The sequence below is a fragment of the Lissotriton helveticus genome, chromosome 5_1, assembly GCF_964261635.1.
Source record: "Lissotriton helveticus chromosome 5_1, aLisHel1.1, whole genome shotgun sequence".
NCBI classification, from domain to species: Eukaryota; Metazoa; Chordata; class Amphibia; order Caudata; family Salamandridae; genus Lissotriton; species Lissotriton helveticus.
In genome coordinates this window covers 74,351,384-74,369,939 of record NC_136065.1, presented here as the reverse complement: position 1 = coordinate 74,369,939, position 18,556 = coordinate 74,351,384, and the positions used below count along the sequence as shown (strand labels likewise).

The window sequence follows — 18,556 nt, the reverse complement described above, 5'->3', positions numbered from 1 at the left end:
ACTTGTTTTCTTCTCCCTCCCCCCCTCCTCCCCCTGCCATCCTTCACTTGTTTTCTTCGCCCCCTCCCCTCCTCCCCCTGCCATCCTTCACTTGTTTTCTTCTGCCTCCCCCCTCCTCCCCCTGCCATCCTTCACTTGTTTTCTTCGCCCCCTCCTCCCCCTGCCATCCTCCACTTGTTTTCTTCTCCCTCCCCCCCTCCTCCCCCTGCCATCCTTCACTTGTTTTCTTCGCCCCCTCCCCTCCTCCCCCTGCCATCCTTCACTTGTTTTCTTCTCCCTCTTTATTTTTCTTTTTTTCCTTTTTCTCTTTGCTGTTAATGTTTCTTTACGGCGCCAATGGAATAATCTGCTGGTCAAACTTGTGTTTGTAAACCACCCCATCCACCCACAATGCTTCTTCAGTGCAGCATGGCTAACTAGACACATAAATACATTGATAGCGCAGGAGGTTGACATTCATTCATGATTAATTATCGGAGATTAAGATAGGGTTTTAGAAGTGAAAGGCAGTTTTTAAATATAACAATATGTGTTCTTACGACATTCTAATTTTGATATAAAATGTATTTATCTACGTGTTACTGGTAGAAAATTGTAAAAGGCCAATAACAAAAACTATCAATGGTTCTTTATGAAGTTTGAGGTGAAAAAGACCATTTAATTTTATCTTCAGAAGAAAGTTTGTACGTATATAAAATATGCTTTTTAATAGCATGGACTTTTTAGATTGAAATGTTTTTCTAAGTGTTGCTTATTTTGAGCGAAGTTGGGTTCAGTCTGTCATTAGGACTGACGTCGCAAGAGCTCACAGTACACTTTGGAATCTTTTGCTGTACAGTAGACGCAACCCATTTTTGAAAATTCTGTGGGCTTGTCGAGAAAGAATCAAAACACAATCCCACTGCCCACTATATCCAGACAAAGGAAGAGAGCCAGTCGCCCACCATAAGTAACACTTCAGTGCGCTTCAGCAGCCGCAAGCTTGAGATAGGAGTGGTCGAAGAGACATAAGGAAAGCCTGGTCTTACAGCTACAGAGAAGGGTTCAGACAAGGGAGCAGGGACCAACCTCTGTATCCGCTGGACACACGGAAGAACGAACACTCTGCCTCCAGCAATCATCCTGGGCGGACTGCGACAGAGCCCTGCAAGAAAACCCAAAGAGCGTAAGACCCAGCAGACGGAACACACTTCTGTAAGACCAGCATTCTACTCAAAGCAGAAGAACTGCCGCTGAGATCTCGAAGAACCACCTTCTGCCCCTCCAACCTCCCCTCTTCTGTGGCCATGACTGGAGTGGAGGGTTTGGTCCTCTGGGAGAGGAGAGATGGCTCCCCCCCCATTCTGGGATATTCCTACCAGTGGCCCCAGCACCAGCATTCCTCTGAGGATGACACAAACACATGGGACAGAGATACCAACCGGATGGTTCCTCACAGGCGCGCAGGGAATTCTGGGGGCAAACCACATTTAAAGACCACAACCTTGATCTACCTGCCCCTTCCAGGGTAGGGTACAGATACTGTGATGGTGGCCTTTCTTTACCTTAAGATGTCTAGTTACCCTACAGACTTTGTAGGAGTTTAAGGACCTGCCTATTAGAAAGAAGTCAACAATTGTAAGCCCAGCAGCATACATAAATGCACAACAGCACACAGCCACAAACAACCACCATGACAAGGGCCAAGACTAGAAGTGTGCATGACTCCAACCCCATATTTCACCCTCTCCTGAAGCAGCTTGGAAAGGAGGTCTTACCGGACACCACCATGACCTGGCTGGGCCCGCATGTGTGCCATGCCATCCTGGTAAGGGGGGTCCTGAAAAGAAAGGAATGAGATGGTTAGGTTGCGTCTTTCTAGTGCTCCCTTACATTTAGCACAGGTTTCTTGGTGCTACCAATAATCACATTAGCCTGGAGGCTCAGTAAACCAGGAAGGACGTTGGAGAAGAAGCCAGTATTGAGAGGTTTAATGAATCTCAAGTCACTGGGAACTGACTGTGAAACAGGAGTAACACTGTGCCAAAGGGAGGAGAGGCAACGGAGACAGCGCGGGAGTAATACTGTGCCAGAGGGAGGAGAGGCGACAGAGACAACACAGGAGTAACACTGTGCCAAAGGGAGGAGAGGTGACGGCGGAAACATGGGAGTAACACTGTGCCAAAGGGAGGAGAGGCAACGGAGACAGCACGGGAGTAACACTGTGCCAAAGGGAGGAGAGGCAACGGAGACAACACAGGAGTAACACCGTGCCAAAGGGAGGAGAGGAGACGGCGGAAACATGGGAGTAACACTGTGCCAAAGGGAGGAGAGGCGACGGCCGAAACATGGGAGTAACACTGTGCCAAAGAGAGGAGAGGCGACGGCGGAAACATGGGAGTAACACTGTGCCAAAGGTAGGAGAGGCAACAGAGGCAGCACAAGAGTGACACTGTGCCAAAGAGAGGAGAGGCAACGGAGACAGCAAGGGAGTAACACTGTGCCAGAGGGAGGGGAGGCGACAGAGACAGCGCAGGAGTAACACTGTGCCAGAGGGAGGGGAGGCGACAGAGTCAACACGGGAGAGAACACTGTGCCAAAGGGAGGAGAGGCTACAGAGACAGCACAGGAGTAACACTGTGCCAAAGGGAGGAGAGGCAACGGTGGCAACATGGGAGTACCACTGTGCCAAAGGGCGGAGAGGCGACGGAGACAGCACGGGAGTAACACTGTGCCAAAGGGCAGAGAGGCGACGTAGACAGCGTGGGAGTAACACTGTGCCAAAGAGAGGAGAGGTGACGGAGACAGCACAGGAGTAAAACTGTGCCAAAGGGAGGAGAGGCGAGGGAGACAGCATGGGAGTAACACTGTGCCAGAGGGAGGAGAGGGGACGGAGGCAGCACAGGAGTAACACTGTGCCAGAGGGAGGAGAGGGGACAGAGGCAGCACAGGAGTAACACTGTGCCAGAGGGAGGAGAGGCAACGGAGACAGCGCAGGAGTAACACTGTGCCAAAGAGAGGAGAGGCTACAGAGACAGTGCGGGAGAAACACTGTCCCAGAGGGAGAAGAGGGGACGGAGACAGCATGGGAGTAACACTGTGCTAAAGGGAGGAGAGGCTACAGAGACAGCACAAGAGTAACACTGTGCCAGAAGGAGGAGAGGGGACAGAGGCAGCACGGGAGTAACACTGTGCCAAAGGGAAGAGAGGCGACGTAGACAGCACGGGAGTAACACTGTGCCAAAGGGAGGAGAGGCAACGTAGACAGCACAGGAGTAACACTGTACCAAAGGGAAGAGAGCCGACAGACACAGCACAGGAGTAACACTGTGTCAATCAATCAAAGAACTTTATTCGGATATCCAAGTATCCACAAAAGTACAAATGCATAAAAACACTGCAAAAATAAAAACATCATAAAATCCCACAGTACATACAAACAAGCATTAGAAATGCAATAGGTCTCGCAGCATTAGAGTTAGTGCTTTTAGAATTGTTAATGGTTTTTTTTGTAAATCTTTAGCATGAGGTTGAGGGTGAGTGAGGGTGAGTGAGGGTGAGGGGTTGAGGGTGAGTGAGGGTGAGGCTGAGGGTGAGGGTGAGTGAGGGTGGGTGAGGGGTTGAGGGTGAGGGGTTGAGGGTGGGTGAGGGGTTGAGGGTGAGTGAGGGTGAGGGGTTGAGGGTGAGTGAGGGTGAGGGTGAGTGAGGGTGAGGGGTTGAGGGTGAATGAGGGTGAGGGAGGGTGAGGGGTTGAGGGTGAGGGGTTGAGGGTGAGTGGGGGTGAGTGAGGGTGACACAAAAGGTACGAGAAAAAGAACGACGACAGGCTGCTATGGTATTAGGCGCACATACATATAAGACCATGAGCACACAAAACACGCCCATTGTGGGAGAAGACGTGCAGTAACACTTCCAGCCCACATAACTAACAGCATGAAACCATGTGCTGCCTTGCAGCACACTGCTCAATGTCAATCTTTTATGTATGCGTCTACATGCGACTCAGTCATGATACCAAGAACGAAGGAACTTCAAAATTCTGATGTCACGATACTGTTCAAAATAGTATGAAGGCGAAAAGTTTGTTCAAATCTGCAATCATAGAACAGAGCACTCTAAATGTAAAATGCTGTTGCATGTTGTACACAACGCGTTTCTCACTTGCATCTACGTGAAATTTCAGTACACAACTCATCGAAGGTGTAGGGCACAGGCGAATCCCTTTAAAAACGCTGTATGTTCATTCTTAAACCAGTTCCGTAAAAAGACCGTAATACTGTGAGTGTGTCTGCTGTAAGACTTGGTGATATCAACATCTGTTCTCGAATGCGTTTCTCAATTAGAGTTACCAAAAATCGTAAAACAGACTCACCAAAGATGAAAGGTAGCGTGGGGTTCCTTTCAACACGATCTTTATTCATTGAGTAACACGCTCTGTAAAAAGACCGTAAATGCGATAAGTTTACCCGCACTAAAACTTGGAGATGCCTGCCGAGTTCCCAGTCAAGAGTAAGCACTTCTAGAATCCTCTACTCACCAGTCGAAAGCAGCCTGTGGTGTTGTCTCCTGAACACGAAAAACGCGAAAAGCACGGAAACGAAAATCCGCGGGTGACTGAATTTAATTAGCCTGTACCTCCTGAATGCGCTTCCTGCATGCGCATGAAAAGAGGACTAAGCTTATGCGCCATATTGAATGGGTAACTAGACCGTAATCTACGCTAAAAAGCGGTCCATATAAGAAAACTGCATACAGCCGAGACACAATTAAACAACTCAATGCAATGGTCTGAATGTAAAAAGAATCCAGCTAGAGGGTGCCCAGATCTCCACAACAAGGCGAAATGCTTATGAAATTCGGTGGTTTGAGCAGTTTAAAAAGTGCCTGGACTATCCGCTAGATACTGTGATTTAAATTCATAATGAAATGTAAACGTCAGGAACAATATACTCGTTGCTTATTTAAAAAGTTCCTGGAAGTTTGTGTGTTTGAATGCTAATTCATGAAGTGAACGGACGGAGGAGAGGGGAGGGGGGAGGAGAAATGCGACACGGCGGGAAGGGGAGGGCTTTGCATTGGACTTACCGGAGGACTTCGACTGCGAGGAAGACCGCTCACAAGACTGCTCAGCAAGTAGGGATGTGCAACCTTTTCCCCTTTCGACCTTCGTGTAATTTGAACTAATGCGGTTAGCACCCGCAAACTGAAGTTTACGCGCTTTCACGTTAAAAGTAGGAATTTCATGTCCCTCTGAATTTTGGTTTGAGAAAAAGATCACCAATATCGACCCACTTCCAACGTTGCAAGGAAAATGGTTTCAAAGTGTCTTTTAACATGTTTTTATTGGCGGAGCGGGGGTGTGGGAGAAGTGCGGCTGGCTGCCTGATGGAGTGGAGAGCGGGCGGGCAGAGAGAGTGAGGGGGCGGAGCGGGGGTGTGGGAGGATTGCGGGAACAGACGGGAGGGGAGGAGAGTAGGAGGAGGAGTAGGGGAGGCACGGCCTAGCGGCCGTGCAATCAAGAAGTGAGGGGGCGGGAGAGTAGGCAAGGCAGGCGGCTGGGGCCATGTGCACGCGCTTTTAAGCTCAATGCGCATGCGCATTGAGCTTAAAAGTCACGGGCACTGCAAGGAATCGCCACGATTCCTTGCAAGTTAGATAAAGAGTCGATGAGCCCCTATAGTCTCGCTTGCTCGATGCGCATGCGCATCGACAGGCGAGACCTAAAAATGGACCAAATTTACGGGTCAAGCATCGTCTGTCTTGCTCGGACAGCTATTCGCAGAAAAGTGCCAGTACAAAAGATGAGTTCATCATCGTCCACGGTTAATATAATTAGATAAGCATTTTCCAGGCTAATGGGTTTACATTTTTTAAAATATGAAGTTAAAAACCATTTAATATATTTCATATAAGATGTGCAAAAAAATAAAAAATGCTAAACAGATTGTCCACTCAGGCCGTCACACGGGCAAGGCAAAAGATCGAGTTCATTGTGGTGGCCTAGGGGAAAACAAAGGCTGGGAGCGGGGCGGGCAGGAGGCGGGCCCCGGCTCCGGCCTGTGATGCAGCGGGGGCCGTGAGCAGGTGCAGGCCAGCCGCAGCCAATAAAAAAAATAAAAATAAACAAAACGATTAAAAAAAATATAAAATAATAAAACACTGTGTCAAAGGGAAGAGAGGCGACAGAGTTAGCACAGGAGTAACACTGTGCCAGAGGGAGGAGAGGCGACAGAGACAACACAGGAGTAACACTGTGCCAGAGGGAAGAGAGGCAACGGAGACAGCACAGGAGTAACACTGTGCCAAAGGAAAGAGGCGACGGAGACAGCACGGCCTCCTCTGGCATCAAACTAAGAGAGCACTGGACACAAAAGTTAAGAGGAGGAATATCTGGACACCACAGGGCATGTGCCCTTGTGGGCTTTCAAGGCATCAGTGAACCCCTATCCTTGACCCACGAGCAGAGTGACGTGTTATTGTGAACCCCAAACCTATGTATGGATGCAAGGCCCACCCTATAGGGGTGCATTGGTTGTGGGACAGCTCTGGAGGTAGGCTTCTGGGTGGTTAAACTGTGAAAAAGCCTCTTATCTGACCTATATTGCTTTCTGAGCTGGCCTCCTAGGGCTCATTTGCAAAACAGGTCCCCAATATCAGTGTCAGACAACAAGGTCAATCCAAAAACTATATTTTATTGTTTGTATTCTTTATGTAAAACATTTTTTTGCTTTTTATATATATTTTTCGTTTGCTGCTATTTATTGCTCATAAATGTTCATTATTTACAAATACATATAACACTTATACAGAAAAACAAACAATTGCCAGTGCACATGCAATGCCTCTAACCTCTTTGAGTATGATAATTCTACAGCATTTGAACATTTATTATAATCACACAGCCAGTAGATTGGATTTGCATAGCTACAGAGTCTTACAATGTAATTAATGAACATTTATAAGCAATGAATAGCGGCAAACTAAAAATATATATAATAAAAAGCAAAAAAATATTTTACATAAAGAATACAAACAATAAAATATAGTTTTTTAAATTAACCTTGGTGTATGACACTGATATTGGGGATCTGTTTTGCAAATGAGCCCTAGAAGGCCAGATCAAAAAGCAATACAGGTCCGATTAGAGGCTTTTTCACAGTTTATGCTATTTTTCCCTCCTCTTGGACCTGAAAATATATAGGGGGTACCATTTCATTTTTGTGATGCTACTGGGTGCTTGTCAGACCCTGTCAGGTGTGAATATGTAGCCCCACTGCTGGCCGATGGTGGACTCACAGATGAAAACCAGCCAGTGGACCGCTTGCAACCCATACATGCAAGGTCCTGTGGTGAAGATGGAAGACACAGGTCACCCCGGAAAGCAAATTCACAACGCGGGTCCCAAACAGCAACTACCACCAGGTTAGAATCCCAGGCAACCATCAATCTATCACAGGTACCAGAAGAACAAACAAAATACACGTGCACAAGTGTGGTTAATGGACAGGCAAACACTACACAAACCCTTGTTAAACAAAAACAACATCTGATTATATTAGAACATGAAATAACAAGGAATGTAAGATCTATCCTCAGTTTACAATAGGATGGGATCTCAACATGCAACAGGAAGGTTCATCCTACAACATACTCCTCTGGTTCTTTTGGACTTAAATCACGCGACCAGATCTGGTTGTCCCTTCCCTGTTCTAAGTGTTACCTTCCCCTGTGTTCGGAATGACATGCCCACACGGCAATCTCACGCCTAATCCGTATGTCCCTCCCTGGTCATGAGAATCAATGTGGGTGGTGGACTGCACACCGGTGTACTCAATGTATTCTTCCATGCTTAGATACTTCATTTCTTCAAAACTGAAGCGGGGTGCAAGCTTGATAGCGCTTCGCCCAGTATGCTTTAAAGTACGTGCAATCAGAAGGAAACCAGGTTAGGTCCCTATGCAAGCTGCACAGCCCCATACGGATGAATCAAAATCTCAAATTTCATCTTCTGTTTATCACTATCACAGATTCTTATTCAGCGCTTACAGATAGTGCAAAATGTGGCGGCCAGGTTGGTTCTTAACCTTCCTAGACTCTCTTCAGCCTCCTTGGCCAGGAAGAACCTGCATTGGCTCCCCATCCAGTCTAGGATCTCGTTTAAGATCCTTTGTCTTGCCCATGGGGCCCTGTAATGGCTCAGGTTCAAAGGGCATCAGGTCCCTCTTACACCCTTACTCTCCCAGTAGAGCCCTCTGCTCTTCTAATAAAAATCTTCTGTCGGTCCCTCGGTTCCACAAAGTAGGTGGGGAGGGAGGGCCTTCTCCTCCCTGGCCCCTAGGCTGTGGAACACTCTCCCTCCCCTGAATTGACAGGACAAACCTCTATCACTCTCTTTCGTAAAGCATTAAAAACGTGGCTCTTTGTTGAGGCCTAACTGTAGTCTTGCATCTGAAGAATTACAAGCTGTACGATCTTTAGGCGCCTTGATGCCCTTGGGCTAAGTAGCGCGTTACAAGACTCCATTCATTCATTCACTACTAAATCTGTTTGTTTTCAACTGTTTTCTCCACTTATTCAATTCATTTTATACATTCAAATTCCCCTGGGAGGGTATATGCATGGCACAGGAGAGGGAAACGTTTCCACCAGTCACTACAAAAAAATATCCAATGCATTTCGGGAATAGTTCCCTTCATCAGGGATATCTAAAATACAAACTGTTCATAAAAAACAATCAAAATCATCAATTTGCCCTCACACAATTTAACAAACATAAAGCACTGCATGCTGTTTGAAAACTCTGCCTCGTGTATCTCAAAATCAATATCAAAAAATGTCATTAGTTCAAGGTCACCCATTATTCCAGTACCAAGGTAATGCCTTGCCAAAATCATGCATGCTTCAATCCCCCATTAACTCATCCATCGCACCCCCTCATGTTTAACTACACTTTTACAGCTACAATGGAATCCACCCTTCACCCCCTTTTTCCTGAAATACCTTTCCTTAACAAACTGTGCTCCCCAAACCACTGCAGCAGAGAGATGCTGACCGTGACTGAATTGTACACAAATGCGGCTTAGTTTGAAGTATGACCATATCTGGGTGGCGTCTTACAACCCTTATTCTCACTTTCATCCTTTCCCTCGATCTAAACAAACCGCACCTCAAACAATATCAGCTGCACCTCTCTGGTAATACCTTGTCCTGCACTCTCCTACCTGTTCCAGAGTATCCCTCTACACTTGTATCAGTGCGCTCCTCTTCATCCAACCACCACCGCCTTTATCCCAGCATCCTCAGGCCTTCTCCTACCATTTCCCCTTTGCATCTGAAGAGTTTACGCGTAGTAGAAGGCCCTTCTACTACTCGTGTCTCTCTTCTAGTGTCTAGTGTCAGTTCCTGGGCTCAGAGACATGACTGAAGACCCTTTGTAAACAGCCTGAGTCTCAACAATGTTATTTTCCATCCTCTCTGGAGACCCAACTGCCCGCGTCTTTGCCATCACCCAACGCAAGTTTTTCTTGGTGAAGCAAGTCCCACCTCTCAAGGTTTTGAAGGGGCTGAAGCCACCTAAAGTAGGAGTCACACCCTACATTTTGTGCACTCCCACTTCCTAGCACTTTCTACTTTTGCTAGCCATTTGAACAACACCTATGATTACCCTATTAATTCTCTCGACAGAACCATTCCTCGCAGGGTGATATAGTGAGTTTATCCTATGTACTACCATTCTGTGACAAAAAACCTCTTACAAATTCTGGGTTGAACTGAAGTTGGGATAAACAAGGAGAGAGGGGGAAGTATTAATCAGTTCACCTTCCCAGCCAATAAACAAAATTGAAACAAATCTTCTACGTATTTACTAGTTTGTCCTAAAAAACTACTTCTTAAGTCTCTTCGGAGTTTCAGAGACTTGGAACCCGCAGGGTGTTTTTGAACTGAGATCCATTGTCACCAAGGACCGGCCTGGGCAACCCTTACCATGGAACTCTTCATCTAAGATCTTCATCGCCAAATCAAAATCCACTCTTTTCAAGAAACCAGTTTAAGGCCTTTTAGAGTAAGAAATCCAACACCACAATAATACATGTAGAATCCCTATTTACACCATGTATGGGTTCCAAAATGTCAGGTCCCAACGCTTCCCAAGGCATGTCCGAGCACACTGTTGGGACTTATCTGTATTATTACACTCAATACAATCCCGAACTGACCCTTCTATTCAACAACTCATCCCCTACCCCCAGTATCAGTCCTTAAATATTTTCTTGTTTTGAACTATACCAAGGTGCCCCTCATGACTAAGATGAAAAATCTAGGGTACTCTGCTTAATGGAGATACTACACTACCTCTTCTCAGCAAAAATCCAGAATCATCAACTAATTCACACCTAACTTCCTCATAACTCCTCAATTTGCCACTAAGAAATGTCCTTTTAATATATCCGTCTCTGATATACTTCCGCACTTTTCAACCTAGGTGTCCTGGTTGCAATAGTCTTGGACTCCCTCGTCCTTGGAAGTTGCATCAGTCTTACGTACATCTACACCGGTACCGGGGCATTCCTCCAGATTCGGTGTACATGCCTTTTAAGGTAAATGTTCTCTGCTTAAAAAAAACAGCTACTCTGTTCTTCTCACTAGGTATCAAACTGCACCTTGGAGGGCGGGACTGGGACCCCAAAGAAGCCCTGACAAATGTTGCCAGACCAACTCCCGTACAGTGCGCAGCGAGCGAGCCTGACCACTGTAAGGGAGGTTGAGGGGTTCCCCAACCACAAAAATGTGGGTAAAGATGGCAAGAATTGTGCATTCTACAACAGATTTGTCATTATATATTCAAGTGTATTAGTTTTTAAAGCATAGTAAATGATGACCTTACAGTGAACCAGGATACAACAATCTTTGTTAAGGCACGTTAGTTATTCCCTCACTATCACCCTTCAGCAGTGGCTCTCATTTCTCCATGCGCAAAATGTACAATTGATGGCGGGAATGCTGAAAAATGTCAAACTTTCTCCCTCAGTCAGAGATCTGGGTTTAAGTCCATTGTTTTTCTGCTCACAGTGCCACTCTAGTTCAGACCCAGCTATATGCAAATCAGTCTTGACCCTGCGTCCAATGGGAACCGTCCAGCCCAAAGGGCCAGGCAGGTCCTAACAATGGATTAATGGCCAGATCTGTGACTGGGTGAGTGTTTGACATTCTTCAGCATTCCATCCATCAAATACTTGAGCCATGCTAGTGCAAGTTTCTTTGATTCCTTTTTTCTTTCTTTGGATTCATTTGAATTATGCAAAATATACCCCCGTCCAAGTCCACCGAAATATCAGCAGACACTACACACCACACATCTGTCAGACCCTGGCACTGCGGCTTGGCCTCCTGTGAGAACGAAGGGCATTTTGTACCCGTCCCTTTCCTCGGACAAGACACAGTGTCCTATTTTCTGTTTGTTGGGGTCTTACTGACAAGGTGGGGGTCTGCCCCCATTAGACTCTCCTCCTGGCTAAAACCTTGGGCGTAGGACTATGCAACGCTCACGTAGTTTGCGCAACTAAGCACTACGCAAATTGCACATAGCACAGTACAAAAATGCGTAGCGTAGCTGGCATTTTTTGCTTGCTCGCGGTCCTCAACATCAAGTTGGCGACAGCGCGCGAGCAAAATAACATCCCGGCGAGACTTATCCCTCATTCGCGATCAGCAACATCAAGTTGCTGATCGCGAGCATGGAAAATAAACCTCCCGGTGAGATTCTCAACGCGGGGAGGTCAGGTTTCTCATTGCGAGTGGTCGCGTATGCTCGTGACCGCTCGTGATGAGAAACTACCAGTCCGCGTTAAGAAAGCTGCTGCTCGAGTACAAATCTACTCGAGCGGCAGAAAATGACCACTTGCACTGTGCAAGATGCTGTTTGCAATGATTGAACAGTGCGGACAAGTATCCGGCACATCAGTGCGAACAGCATTTTGCACAGTGCACTATGCAGTTCGCGTAGCTACGCGTAGCGCTACTACGTGAACTACGCCCAGGGTTACCGGCCTTCCTCCACACGCAGTCATCGTTGGCTATGCAATGGGTATTGTTTGGACTTGGAGAAAAGAAGTTCAATATCTTCCTGTGTTTGCTGCCTCTTATGACAGGTGTCAGAATGTTCCAAAATCTGAGGTGTCACAGTGATAAGGCGGGGTCTGACCTCTTCCAGAGTAGTCTCTACCTGCCTGGAGGCCGTTCAAGGTAATCAAGTGGTTCAGCAGACATTGAAATTTTAGAGAATTGGAACAGAGACCCAAAGGACAGCGGCATGGCTGGGACTGGGCAGCCCAATATCGATTTCATCTGTGCCTGGGTTTTGTTCCAAATGGAGGAAAAACTGGACAATCCCACCACACACGGCTGAAGTCCCCCAACAGTAGGACACTTCTCCTCCAGCGGAGCGTGCTGGCTGTATTGTAAAGTTTAGAGGGGTAGAGATACTAGTCATATATGGACTTTTAATGGGTCTCTCGACCCACCAGAGTGCAAGAACTATCGGGGGTCGCAGTTGTGCCCCGGCAAAGTCATCCCTAAATCTATGTCCCAAAATGACTTGAAGGCCAGAGCGGGGCTGGGTTTGATGTCAGTGAGAGAATATAAATAAACATGATCTGCCCTCTGGATTCACCTTCACAAACCTTTCCCTTGGAAGCAGGTCTCTGGTAGTGGCTTGCTCTATTGTCAGGCAGGGAACCTTGCACCTTGAGTAGATCAGAAGCGCCCCGTTTCATCCAAATGAGATTTCCTTTTGAAGTCTTCCTTCTACAAACCTCTTCCCACCTCCCCTTGAAGTGGGTACTCTCAGTGATCCAGCGCCGTCTCCACGGCGTTGGTTCCACCACCAGCCTCGGGTTTGGACAGCAGCCATACAATGAACCCTGGCCATCCTTCTGGCTTGAGGGGTCTTTTCCTGTAGCGCCAGGGCAGGGGCTTGGGCATCAGCCGGACCCATCACAAACACCACATCTGCACTGCAAAGGTCGTTTGCTAGGATGAGTCTTGCAGTTATCCCAGGACAAGCACGAAAACTCTAGCCCAGATGTGCTCCCGTGGTCCATGGATACCGGTACCATTAGGTACACTGACTCTGGTGGCCACACAAGGCACTTCAATCTTACAGTACTAATTGATTCCAGGCAGTTCTAAAGCTGCCCTCACCCACCAACAGAAGAAACCTGCTCACTAAAGCTCCTCCAGTGACAAGGCCACCTGTGCATCGTTCACAAATACTCAAAAGCAAGAATAGATGTAAGGATATCTTCATCCATCGCGTAAGCAACTCTCCGGGGGTGTAGGGGAGGGGTGCTAGGCCATGATTTGAGCTCACCCAGTCTCAGCCTGGCACCCTTCCAAGACCTGTCCTGGGGTCTCCATGAGCTGCAGACCCTTCACAAACCGCCCGCCCTGTAACCTTGTACTCTTAGCTCTCACCCCCCCATGGACTGACTTTCCTACCTGTGCACTCAGTCCTTTTCTGCATGTACTCCAGGTTCATCTCAGCCACTTGCAGTGACTGAAAACCCTCATGGACCAGGTGGAAATTAGTTCCATATTTTAACTGTTTCCTTAAGCTTTGATGCCTGGGTACGTTATGGATTTGAAATGTTGAAATTCACCAGTCCCACCAATGAGCGACAGTTATAATGCTTTGTCTCTTCCAGGGACAACTCAGGAGTGGTTTAAAAACGTTGCTTGCTGTTGTAGAAGAATATAACTTATATGGTCCAAGGTTAGCCTGATTTTGCAGAGTTGTCAAACGTTTGCAAGGATTTTGGAAGGCTTGGCATGAATTAAACATCATAAAAAGAATGTTACATAGTGGGAGCCAACTTGTACCTCTTGTGGCCTTTAGAAAGAAAAGCATTCCTCGAGCTCACAGAGGACATCTAGGCAGGAGACTCACCAAGAGGAGAGTGTGAGAGAGACTGGTGGCCTAGTATGGTTAGACTGAGGTGGTTTGAAGGGTTGTTTGCTGTGTACTACCAACGACAAGTCCCGGTTCTTCAGGGCTGCTCCCAGTAGCTAAACCTGAAGACCCTTGGAGCAAGATAGGTCTCAGTATAGTTTGGGTATCAGCGGGTTCTGTAGGGTCTGTTACCACCAAGACGGCCTTCGAGTCTCCGAAGGATGCGTTTGCAGGTGAGGGTGTTCCGAATATGCTTGTCACAATCAATGGTGTTCAAATGGTCTCAGATGACAGGACAAGTTTTCTGAAAGATTTGTCCATTGAACATTAATCCACTGCTTTGTACTCACCACAAGGAAATGGTCTTGTGGAAAGGATGAATTGACTGGTGTAGGGGTGTGCGTTAGTAGCAACTGAAAGAAGGATGTCCATCTGGGTGATTTAGCATTAGAAATTGTGGGCTCAGCGTACAATCCCAAACCAGCACTACAATTCCTCCTTTTCAGTCATTAAGGGGGAGGCTGGCGGGAACTAAACTCAATCCTCTTTGGTTGGGTGGTCAAAAGCAGCTGGTGGTGAGAGATGCAAGTAAAGTGAGAAATTATCGAAGGGGATATTGTGAATGTTTCCACACCAAGCGCTGTGTGGCTAGGAGGAAGTGGAGGTGGACGAGCTGGTATTTGTAAAAAGACAGGTTTGGGTACCTAAAGGGAGATCCAGTTACAAGGGACCTTCCAAAATTACAGAAGTGAAAAACAACGTGGTGGTTCTATTGACTAGGTGAGTGCATGGAATGCAAGAAGGAGGTGCTCGCCCATGTAACATGCAGGTCAGGGTTACGCAGCAAGAAACACCTTAGATATCACCCGAATCGCGCATTGTGGATGCTCCAAAACAGATTAAGATCCCAATGCAAGGGCTGTCCCGCCCAAGTTAAGATCCCTACATAAAAGAGCATCATGGGAGACAGGAAAGTCAGAGACAGACTGATATTGGCTCAAACTTCTCATAGGCACTAGCAGAAAGGACGCCGGAGAATCCTGGAGGCTGGTGAATCACGCTACAGGCCCTCGGACGTCCCTTGCATCCTCTACCATCTTAAAAGCCTCATGGAATGTTTGGGGCACCAAGATGGTACAGGCGAATCACGTAACAAAGTCAACAAACTTGGAGGCGGAACAATCTCACGATTCTTATGGATGATGTGAAATAAATAATTGTTTCAGGGCATCAAGGATGTGCCCCAACAGTCTTACCAGGCTATCCCTGAAAGCTGGCGGGGGTCGTTAATAGCCCCGATCAACAAATCTGGGAAGAAATCATAACCATCAAATTACCGGCTAATTGCTTTGTTAGACGGAGAGGCAAAATACTTCGCCAAGCTTCTGCTGATCAAGCTAATCGATTGGGCAGCAGAAGCAGGGGCGGGTCCTCCATTAGGGCGGAGGAGCGTCACCTCACTGCTTTCTCGCAGTGCGAGAAGCCAAAACATAAAGTGGTATATTAAATACCATCTTGTGTTTCTGCTTCTCGCACTGCGAGAAAGCAGAAAGGTAAGACTGGTTGGGGGCAGGCTGGTAAGCGGGTCGGGAGGAGTGGCTTGCTCAATGCTATGGGCCCTGACTGTTTTGTTGGCCCTCTGGGGTCGACCAAACCAGTCATGCCCACTCTGACTTTTCTCTATCTAGGCCACATGCAGCCTACGTAGAAAAAATGGCTTCTCCGTTGGCGCCCAGCTGAGCGCCGTCCTCACCAATCTCAACGCTGCCTTTGCAGTGCTGTGATTGGCTTAGGGGAGGGGAGAGAGACTGCCTGCTTCCTGTTCAGCAGGAGAGCAGAAAAACAGGACCCGACCAGGAGCCGCACCAACGTTGCGGGACCCGGGAAGGTACATTTAAAAAAAAAATGTATTAAACACAATCCACCTCCCCACCCCACGAACCAGCGTGACCCCCTTGCCACCGCCAAGCTCCCACTTGCAAGTCATGCCAGCCGCGACTGAGCAGGAGACTCTCTGGTTCCAGTGACCCAAACTGGGTTTGTCAAAAACAGATACATTTGTTTCAAAGAAAAAGAAGCGCTTCCTTCAACAACGAAAGACTGCCTTGGTGAATATTAAGCTCTTAAAACACAAATTCTATACTTCTTCGATGGATTCGGTCTCGCCAGAGCTGATACGTGCCAAACTAGCCTTTAACAAAACTACTACTGATGATGCGTCCTCAATACTTCTCCGTAGTAGGTGCTTGCTACTACGGTGGTCGTAATAAAGCTGGTAAGCTCTTGGCAAACTATCTAAAAACACGTAAAGACCATACTCTAATCTATTCTATCTACTCTCCAAATGATTCTCTTTTACGTAAAGATCAAGACATCCTCAATGAATTCAAACTCTTTTATGAAGATCTTTATACCCCTGAATCTCCTCCTTCCTCAGCTCATATCCAAGATTATCTAAATAAACTTCCAACTCCTTCCAATTCTCACCTCGATCTTTCTGATCTCGAAACAGACTTATCCCTTACTGAATTATCCACCGCATTAAATACCTTGACTACAGGGAAGACTCCTGGCCCAGATGGTTTTCCTGTTGAAATTTATCTACACTTTTCTAATCTATGACTCCCTAAACTCCTAATTCTCTTCCAGTCATTTATTCTAGCTGGTAAGACAGAAGGTACCTTTCAGGAAGCTACAATTTGCCTATACATAAAGAGGTTTTGACCCCATATTTTGTAAGTATTATTGCCCGAATTCCCTGGTCAATGTTGATTATAAATTGTTTGTCAAATCACTTGCTTTACGCCTAGATCCTCTTATGCCCCACTTAATTGGAAAGGGGCAATGTGGTTTTGTCAAGGGTAGGCTCACTTCCGATAATTCTCGTCTTTTTCTTAATGTTTTAAACAAAACCCCTTCCCTCTTCACATCCTTGGCGGACATTACTGTTGATGCAGAAAAAGCTTTTGATAGAGTTGATTGGTCCTTCCTATTTGCTTCACTAAAGTGGCATGGTTTTGGTCCCAAATTGATTTCTTTTATTTCCTTATTGTATTCTGCCCCTAGAGCCTCAGTATTAGTTAATGAATGCGTTTCATCTTATTTTCCTCTTCGGCGTGGTGTCCGCCAGGGTTGCCCTCTCTCCTCTTTATTTTAGCTCTTGAACCCTTTCTATCTTCCATTTGTAATAATGATTCCATTTCTGGGTTTTCTTATGGTGACCATCAATGAAAACTTTCTGCTTAGGCGGATGATATCCTACTCTTTATTTCTGCGCCCGAAACTTCTATCCCCCCTTTATTACATGAATTTGCCTCCTTTTCCCTTTTTTCTGGTTATAAAATCAATTCAGATAAAACAGAAATCCTCCCCCTTACAAAATGGTGTCTCCCCCATGCCTTTGTTTTCTGCCACTGGTTTCGCCTGGAATAACTCAAAAATTAAATATTTAGGTATGTGGTTTTCCAATTCCATCGCTTCCTCTATTAAATTAAATATGTCTGCAGTCTTATCCAGAATTGAAATATTTTCTTCTTGGAACCCTCTTTTCCTTTCTTGGTGAGGTCAGCTAGATTCAATCAAAATGATGATTACCCCTATTTTAATTTATACACTATCCATGCTCCCCATTCATATCCCTGCCTTTTATTTTAAACAGATTGACTTGTATCTTTCTAAATTTCTTTGGAAGGATAAGAAAGCCAGGATCTCCTTATCTTCTCTTCGTAGGTCAAAGTCTAGTGAAGGTGTGAACTTTCCTGACTTTCGTCTATACCTTAAATCATTTTCTCTTCGCCAAGCATCGAAATGACTCCTTCCCGATCCTTCCCCCTTCACTCCCCTCTGGCTATATATTGAAAAAACCTTGTTACTACCCTTCTCTTTAAAGAAAGTTGTGGCCTTTTCTGCTAAAACCCCCTATACCGCTCTTCCTTTATTTAAGCACACTCATTCACTTTTGAAACATTTGGTACATCCGGATCCCATCTCTAGGGAATCTTTTTTAGAATCCCCAATTTGGCACAATTCTCTTTTTCTCATTAATAACAGACCCATCTTTTGGAAAACTTGGGGGTCAAAGGGCATAATTTGGGTCAAAAATATTTTTGATGGATTGCCTCCATGTTCATTTCCCCAATTTCAATACTTAATCCACTGCCCGATCTTTTTTACAGAAATACTCTAATCTAATGGCACTTATTCTTGATACTTATTACTCTCTTCCCTCTTCGTCCTTCCTGTTGTCCAAAACTCACTTCTTCAGATACTCTTCTCTCTACCCAAGGCTTCTCTTATCTATAAATACTTCTCAGCCCCTAATCCAGATGGTGCAAAGTCCAAATTGGAACTTTCTTGGGAATCTGACCTGGGGTGTGAATGGAATATCATCTTCTGGGATAAACATTGGTCCAGATCTCTAAAAATGTCTGGCTCTGCCTCTCTTACACAATCTCTGTTTTTCCTTTACCATAGACTTTATCTCACACCTGTGTCCATTGCTCGCTTTTCACCCTCTTCTGATTCTAATTATTGGACCTGTGGCTCTTCTAACGCTAATCTCATGCACCTTCTCTTTCTTTGCCCACCGGTTTCTATCTTTTGGGGGAAAGTCTGGTCCTATATTTCTCG

The 18,556-nt window shown here is 46.2% G+C and overlaps 1 protein-coding gene across 2 annotated transcripts in view; it reads right to left on the bottom strand.

Moving 5' to 3' along the window:
* The window catches only part of LOC144754145 (flotillin-1-like), a 229,764-nt gene that overhangs the window by 191,536 nt on the left and 19,672 nt on the right, over window positions 1-18,556 (bottom strand). For both annotated transcript variants that reach the window (XM_078641724.1, XM_078641725.1), the window contains exons 2-3: window positions 1,758-1,819; window positions 1,069-1,144 (exon numbers count right to left, since the gene is read on the bottom strand). In XM_078641724.1, the coding sequence (XP_078497850.1) occupies window positions 1,069-1,144; window positions 1,758-1,803 (122 nt within the window). In that variant the 5' untranslated portion in view covers window positions 1,804-1,819. The remainder of the gene's footprint in view (window positions 1-1,068; window positions 1,145-1,757; window positions 1,820-18,556) is intronic.